This window comes from Nannospalax galili, unplaced genomic scaffold (assembly GCF_000622305.1).
Source record: "Nannospalax galili isolate Female #2095 unplaced genomic scaffold, S.galili_v1.0 scaffold426, whole genome shotgun sequence".
In the NCBI taxonomy this organism is placed as follows: Eukaryota; Metazoa; Chordata; class Mammalia; order Rodentia; family Spalacidae; genus Nannospalax; species Nannospalax galili.
This window is the reverse complement of record NW_008354494.1, coordinates 510,840-519,128: the sequence shown is the minus strand read 5'-3', so window position 1 is coordinate 519,128 and position 8,289 is coordinate 510,840. Positions and strand designations below refer to the sequence as shown.

The window sequence follows — 8,289 nt, the reverse complement described above, 5'->3', positions numbered from 1 at the left end:
ATCAAATTTAGACACCCTCCTCCACATCCATGCCCACCATCCCTACCCTCCACTAGACCTCATGTATTCTGCTATACATGATAAGTCTTATCTAGTCAAGCATTTGTACTCAGATGCTCTTTGGTGCAAATTCACCCACTGGAGTCTAATCAGCCTATCTAGAGATCATTGGTAAGGCCTACTCTTCCTCACCCAGTAGTGATCAGTCTTTAATAGTTCACAGACTAGAGCTGACCTGCTACCCATTTCCTTCACTCCACTTTGGGCCATGAATGATTGAGTTGGCATGGGTCCTGTGCTCAGTGCCACCATTACCATAAGTTCATATGTATAAGCTTCCAGTGTCCTGAAATCCTCTGCTTCTCTACAGAGCTACAGGTGGGAGAGGTTTGATATGAGTCCTATCCAGGGACAGACACTCTGCAGCCTCTTATTCTTTAAAACTTGGTCAGTTGTGGCCTTTTGTGTGCATTGTACTCTGTTGTTTAAGGAGGCTTCATTGGTGACTCATGAACATAGTAGAATGGGGGGTAGAATGAAAACAAGTATATGACTCATTTTTCTTTTTCTTTTTTGGTCTTTTTGAGACAGGGTCTCCCTGTAGCCCCAGATGTCCTGGAACTCACTATGTAGACCAGGCTGGCCTTGATCTCACAGAGATCCACCTGACTCTGCCTCCTGAGTGCTGGGATTAAAGGCATGTGCCACCACGCCTGGCATGACTCATTTGTTTAAAAGGACATAGCCTTTTCTTTTTCTTAAAAAAATTTATTTTATATGTTTAAGTGTTTGTCTTGCATGTGTGTAAATGTACCATGTGCATGCCTGTGCCCATTGAGGTCAGAGGAAGGCATTGGATATCCTGGAACTGGAGTTAGAGAAGATATTGAGCTGTCATGTGGGTGCTGGGAACTTAAACCATGTCCTCAGCAAGAGCAGTGACTGCTCTCAACCCCTGAGACATGTCTCCAGCCCCATTATGACTCTTCATGATACCTTTTCTACTAACTCTTTTCTAAATTCTTAACAGAAAGTATACCTTCTTCCTTGTAGTTCCTAGACTGCATCCTGTGTATGTTGTAGCACAAATAATATTCCATGCTTATAGTAGTATAACTTACTTTAATTATAATCCCTTAGGTTCCCAAACAGCAGACACATGGCTTACATATTTTAATTCTGAGGAAATGAACTGTTTTCATATAAAGAATGAACAAATGAACATTATAATATACTTTTCCTCTTTCACTGTAACTTGGTACCCACTGGCCAACCTTTTCCCAGTCATCATTATTCCAGTCTCTGGCAACCACAATTTTCCCCTCAGCTTCTACGAGCTAAAACTTCTTAGAGCTCCCATATAATTCATATCATAGTATTTATATTTGAATAAATGTAGGAAAAAGGATACACATATAGGTATTCACACACACATACAGTGGGTTATTGAATGTATACATGTATCAAACCATCACATGGTACCCTATAAATGTACAATTATTATGTACCAATTGAAAATAGAGAATAGAAAAGTAGAATAGTGATATTATATTAAGAAATAAATGTGAAAACAAATGCATGTGCTACTTTATGAACACAGATAATTTTCTCTTAGTGGTTCTTGAGTTATTTGGTGTCACATCGACTTGCATGTCAGAATGAGAGAAGAGGGTCACACCACGCCCGCAAGTAGAGATGTAACTCAGATATAAACAGCAATCTATAGTTGTATAGAGATTCAGTTTTCCTGTCCATATCCCCTGGACATAGTCTTGGCAGTGAACAGAGTTTCCCTAGAGTCAGGGCAAACAGCTTAAGTGAGTCCCTGAGGCTTAGACAGGGGTCAACCATAAGCACATGCTTAATAGAGTCTCTTGTCTTTCCTCCTGCCTTTTTGTATTGGTGCTGCAGTACCTTCAGTCTAAGCAAAGACAAGACAATAATCTTCAGAGAATGTAAAATCTACCCCACACTCTTTTTAATTATCAATGCAGATATCCGAAGAATTTTTCATTTTCTAAGAGGGCAGATGGAATATGGTGAGTGGCTAGAGGGATGAGGCGAAACTAGATATGTCTGAAGAAAGCTCCATGGAAAATGAAGAACTCAATAAAGCATCAACAGGTGATATTTACCAGTATATGAGAGCTTATGGAGGAAATGAATAAGTAATGAAAACAGTACATACACAGGATACCTTTGCTCATGTTTGAGGAAATTTGGGCGGGTGTACTATCTTTAAAGTGCTTGACAAGGACACAAAATTAATGGTATTTCTTGCTCTAGAAAAAAAATCAGTTGGAATGTGTTGTGTCTTGAGAACATACACATATAAAGTGTAAAATCATTTTGTGACACAATGACATAATTCTTTTTACATAACACAGATATGCTCAGGATCAGTGTTCTCAGTTCTTAAAATAAGATAATAAGAAAAAGAGAATTCCTCATTACTCCATGCTTCAAATAGAGCTTCCCAAGGAGAACATTTGTGGAGGAGAATATGAAGCAACAGAAGTGTGCTTCAGCAGACTGGAGGACTCCGCTAGCATGGAGACAAGGGAGAAGTCCTAAGGGGTGTGAACCTAGAGCTTGTCAAAGGTGCCACAACACAGTTTTAGGAAATCTGCTTGTCTGGAACACAGAAGATCCTCTAGAATATAACAGCATAAGTGAGAAAAATAGAAGAATGGCTATGCTTTTATGTGAGAACCGGTGAATGAATGTGAGCACAGACAAATGCACATGTTGAGTATAGTGACACCAACAGCTAACAGACAATAATCACAGACTAAGGTGTTTTAACTGGACTTGCAGTCAAATAAGCACTGATATCAATATCCTCAGTATACATAATAGGATATTCAAGTACACGATTGCTAAGTAAAATGTCCAAAATGGCAATAATAATAGCTTTTGTCGGACTCAAAACTCACTGTCTTTAAAGTCTATGCACAGGTGAAAGTTTGGGATATGTGGGACTGATGATTGAGATGGAATGGGGTAGAACTTCCACAGGTACTACTTATGGGAGGTGGAATGTGGGAAAACTTCATTCTCTGCTCTTGGAGCCAGCTGGTTTCCCCTGGAAAAGCATGTGGTCAAAGGCGCTGAAAGCCTAGTGTAGTAACAATTCCCATTGAAGTACCTCGGTGATTAAGTTGTAGCTGAAAGCTGGAAGACAAGGATGAGTCCTTCCAATCACTGTGTAATGCTCAGCTCTAGCAGTGAGCACAGCAGAGGTAAGGGGTGAAGTACCTCGGTGATTAAGTTGTAGCTGAAAGCTGGAAGACAAGGATGAGCTCCTTCCAATCACTGTGTAATGCTCAGCTCTAGCAGTGAGCACAGCAGAGGCAAGGGGCACTGGTGCCATCCAGAACCCTATACTTCAGTCCCTAACCACACTCAGAGATTTTTAGTCCAATGGGATAGAAGGGTCAAACCTTGGTGGCCACTCTTTGGAAAATGAACAGCATAGTGGAGAGAGTTTGGCAGAAAGAATGCCCAGTTATCAGAAGCCAGGAACTCAACAGAGTCTATATTAAAGAGGGTGGCTTTTAGTGGAATTATACATTTACTTATATCATTTCAAGAGATGACCCATGGTTAATTACCAACTTGAATAAGACTAAAAGAGTCATAAGAGCTCACAACAATTTTGCCTTCTAGCTTTCTAAGATTGCGGTGTTCTGCCTCTTCTCATCTGTTCCGAACAGATCATTGGGTAAAGACTGATGTTGAGAAATAGTGATGTCCTGAGTCAATAAGAGGCCAGGATTCAGTTTTAATTTCTCACACATTATCAATATGTTTGCCATAAAAGTAACCTGAGTGCAAACTATGGATGTGTCAAAGATGTACAGTTTGATAGATATGTGCCTCCTGCCACTGGAGACACTGAAATCTTTCTTCTTGCCTCTGACACTTGGAAGTATTAACAATTATACACTTACTCTTTTATTGCAGTATATTAATTTTACAAAGGGATTTCATTATGACGTTACATACATGCATTAAATAAACTTTCATCATATTCACCCACTCTATTATACTTTGGCACCCTTCCCCCCTCCTTCCTCCCACCCCAGTTAAAGTACCCCCATTTTCCCCATTACACCATTGACCTGTCTCCTACTATCCCCCCTCTCTAGAGCTCCTCTTCCCATTTACTCCCATGGTTCATTTCCATTTTCCTGGCTTCTGTAGTTACATTAGGATTTTTATTCATGTATAAGGATTTGGAGCTAAGATCCACAAATGAGAGAGAACATATGTTGCCTGTTTTCCTGAGTCTGCTACTTCATGTAGTATAACAGTTTCTAGTTCCGTCCATTTACCTGTAAATTTCATGATTTCATCTTTCTTTACTACTGAATAGAACTACATTGTGTAAATGTGCCACATTTTCTTTATCCACTTGTCAGCGACACTTAGGTTGCTTCCATCTCTTAGCTATTGTGCAAAGAGCAGCAACGTACCTGGTTGTACAAGTGTCACTGCCATAGGATGAGTCCTTTAGGTATATGCCAAGGAACGGTATAACGGGGTCATATAATAGGTTCATTTTTAGTTTTTTAAGAGTTCTCCACAATGCTTTCCATACTAATTGCACAAGTTTGCATTCTCACCAGTAGTGAATGAGCGTTCCCCTTTCCCCACATCCTCGCCAGCATTTGATATCATTTATTCTGTTTATCTTAGCCAATATGATTGAGGTAAGATGAAATCTTAGAGTGAATTTAATTTGCATTTCCCTAATTACTGAGAGTGTCGGACACTTTTTAAGGTGTTTTTTAACCATCTTTATTTCTTCTCTTAAGAACTCTCGGTTCAGATACCTGCCCAGTCTTTTAATTGGGTTGTTTGTTTTCTTGATTCCTTATTTTTTGAGATCTTTATATATTATGGATGTTAAACCTCTGTCAGATATGTCACTGATGAAGATTCTCTTCCACTTTGTGTGTTTTCTTTTGACTTCCAAACTCAAGCAGTCAAAACCCCAGCATAGAATTAGGGAAATGGGCAGCAGACCCCAACCTTAGCTGAACTACTATTTTAAGCTGATTACTGCAGGGTAAGGGAGAGCTGATCTTTAAAGGAGTGACTCTAGATAGGCTGACTACACCCCAGTGGATAAACTTGTATTGAAGGATGTATGGGTACGCTAACTCGACTCAATAGGCCTTAGCATAAATGACAGAATGCATGAAATCCAGTGGGCGGTGTGTGGCTATGGGATGGTGAAGATGGGGGAGGGGATATAAAGATGTTTATGATGTTTGTATAAAATAAAAATTTGAAATAAATAAATAGGCTTCAAGTTTTAGCACTGTCTATACTGAAGAAACTGTACTGGGTGAAATATGACATGCAAGGAAAAATTACAGAAATATTTTTGCACCTTTGAAACATTCTGACCCTGTGCTCTTGTCTCTGTTTGCATTTAGGTAGGAATACCCAATTAAATACAGAACTTGAAACACCGAAGACACACTGGGTTTATGTTCAATGAGAAGGACCTGAGAATGAGATAGAGAGTGATATCAAACATCAGGAGAGTGAGAATTGAGTGGAGGTGAATTTTCATTCAGGGAGATACTTGTTTAGGAAACTTTGAAGAAATGTGTATTTCACACTTGAAGAGTTAATACTGACAAATTTATGTCTTATCCATAGGAAGTCTGAAGTCTGAATTACTGACTTGTTTGGTCTTTTGTCTGATGCTACATATGCCATCATTACTTGTAATGCTCTGGCCATGCTGGACATGAACATCACTCTGGTCAGTGAGTTCATCCTGGTGGGCTTCCCCACAGCCCCTTGGCTGCAGGTCCTGCTCTTCTTCTTCTTCCTTGTGGTCTATCTGTTGATTATAGCAGAAAATCTTGTTATCATGTTCACTATTTGGGTCACTGGCTCCCTCCGCAAACCCATGTACTACTTCCTGAGTAGCTTGTCCTTCCTGGAGGTTTGGTATGTGTCTGTCACAGTCCCTAAGATGCTGGATGGATTCCTTCTACAGAGAAGGCGCATCTCCTTCACAGGATGCATGACCCAGCTCTACTTCTTTATCTCACTGGCCTGCACAGAGTGTGTGCTCCTGTCAGCCATGGCCTATGACCGCTATGTGGCCATCTGCCACCCTCTCCGATATCCAGTCATCATGACTACAAGTTACTGTGTGCTACTGGTGTCCTTCTCCTACTTGACTGGCTTCATGATCACTGCAATCAAGGTCTATTTCATTTCCCACGTTGCCTTCTGTGGCTCCAATGTCATGAACCACTTTTTCTGTGACATATCACCAATCCTCAAACTGGCATGTAAAGACATGTCCACAGCTGAATTAGTGGACTTTGCTCTGGCGATCGTCATTCTCATCTTCCCTCTAACCACCACTGTCCTCTCATATGTCTACATTGTGTCCACCATTCTGCGTATACCCTCCACCCAGGGAAGGAAGAAGGCCTTCTCCACCTGCGCATCCCATCTCATTGTGGTTATAATTTATTACACAGCCATGATTTTCATGTATGCCAGGCCCAGAGCTATTGCATCCTTTAATTCCAACAAACTAATCTCAGCTGTGTATGCAGTCCTCACCCCCATGCTGAATCCTTTCATCTACTGCCTAAGGAACCAGGAAGTCAAGAATGCCATCAAGAAGACCTTGGGGGGTGGCCAGTGCTTCCTGCTCAGCTGATCCCTGCTGGCTTGAGGATGCAGGACCTCATGCACTAAGCCAGGAGATTTAGTGTTTATTATTAGCAATTTGTTACGGACAAGAATTTCTAAAGAAATTCCAGCATGGGAAAAGTAAACAAAAACAAAAACTCTAAAGAGAAGCTGGACTATGAACGATCAGTTTTTGCTGAAGACGTTTAAGTACTTCCAAAAGATTTAACAATTTAATATATTGAATTTTTCATACATGTTAAGTCTGCATATAATTGTTTAACATATGATTAATATACGTAAAGTATCAAAATACAGCTCCTGTTCTCAAATATATGTAATAGTTCCCAACAACCTTGGTTAAATTCCAATGTCTTTGTTTCCCTTTCAGTTCTTCAGTATGGCCTTAGTGATTTTGTTTATAAATTTGTATCTTTCCCATGATAAAACTGTATAGATGAGTATTAGGTGAGATTAATAATCCTTTTTAATCTTAAATTTATTATCAAGTATTTTTTATATTATGCTAACATTTAATATTGAACAGAGGCAGGAACGAACCCCAAAACCTATTTGAATTAAGAGTATCTAAAGACAATAATCCTTTTTAGTTTCAAAAATCTTAGTTCTTTAAAAGCACCTATAGTATGAAAAATATCAATAAATTATGGCCAAAATATAGCAAAATTAATCTGCTAATACTAAAGTGCTATCTTTGATTTCTTTTTTGATGTTTAACATAATGTAATATGATATTACGGGAAAGTGAAACTGAATGACGGTGGTATGGAAACTGTCCTTACTAGTTTTGAAACCTTTCTAACCTGAAATAATTCAAAACTAACATGTGCATTTGAGGAAGGAATGTACTCTGCTGATTATTATTAACTATGTGATATAACTTAACAGAATTTAGACTTATTTCCATGGCTTGCAAATTGATAAAGGTATATTGCCAGTTCCTTTCTGGTGACAATGAAGTTCATGAAAAACTACTCATGATATTCATACATTAAAACATTAACTGATAAAGCTGGGTGTGGTGGCACATACCTTCCCAGCACCTGGAGGCAGGGGAAGGCGGATCTCTGTGAGTTCGAGGCCAGTCTGGTCTACATAGTGAGTTCCACACCAGCTGGGGCTACAGCGAGACCCTGTCTCAAAAAGATTAAAAAAAATAGCTGATAGATAAAAAAGTTAAAGTATAATTGGAACATAGTTACTGCTTTATATACTTGTCATGCCTACAGATTACATCAGCTCTTTTAGAAATCCCAGCTAGATACTGCATAAACCCCTGAAGTACAGGGACCAAGGGCCCATGTGGATGAACTCATTTTTCTCTGAGAATCATTTCTTGGGACAAGATTGCTTTCTCTGATTTTCAAGTTCCAAAGGCTCAGTTAATGAAGTCAGTGGTCCCAACCTCCCTAGAGTTAATGCTAACTCATTATATATCCTTAGACAAATTTTACAAATGGAGGAGGAGGAAGGGATAGGCCCATTCTCTGCCAAATTCTTGTTAGTTCCAAATTCTCCATCAAATTCTTGTTACTTCAAAGCTTCCCCAAGCTTCCTCACTTCTCCAGCCTCTTGCTACAGGCCTTTCAGCCA

The 8,289-nt window shown here is 39.5% G+C and overlaps 1 protein-coding gene across 1 annotated transcript; it reads left to right on the top strand.

Annotated features, from left to right (window-relative positions):
• Positions 1–5,758: 5,758 nt before the first annotated feature.
• Positions 5,759–6,703, top strand: LOC103748908 (olfactory receptor 6-like). The gene has a single exon (XM_008851685.1). The coding sequence runs from the start codon at positions 5,759–5,761 to the stop codon at positions 6,701–6,703; it is 945 nt and encodes a 314-aa protein (XP_008849907.1).
• The last annotated feature ends 1,586 nt before the right edge of the window (positions 6,704–8,289 follow it).

Excerpts from the sequence above, each read along its gene's own strand:
- LOC103748908 (XM_008851685.1), top strand. The coding sequence starts at position 5,759 with ATGCTGGACATGAACATCACTCTGGTCAGTGAGTTCATCCTGGTGGGC.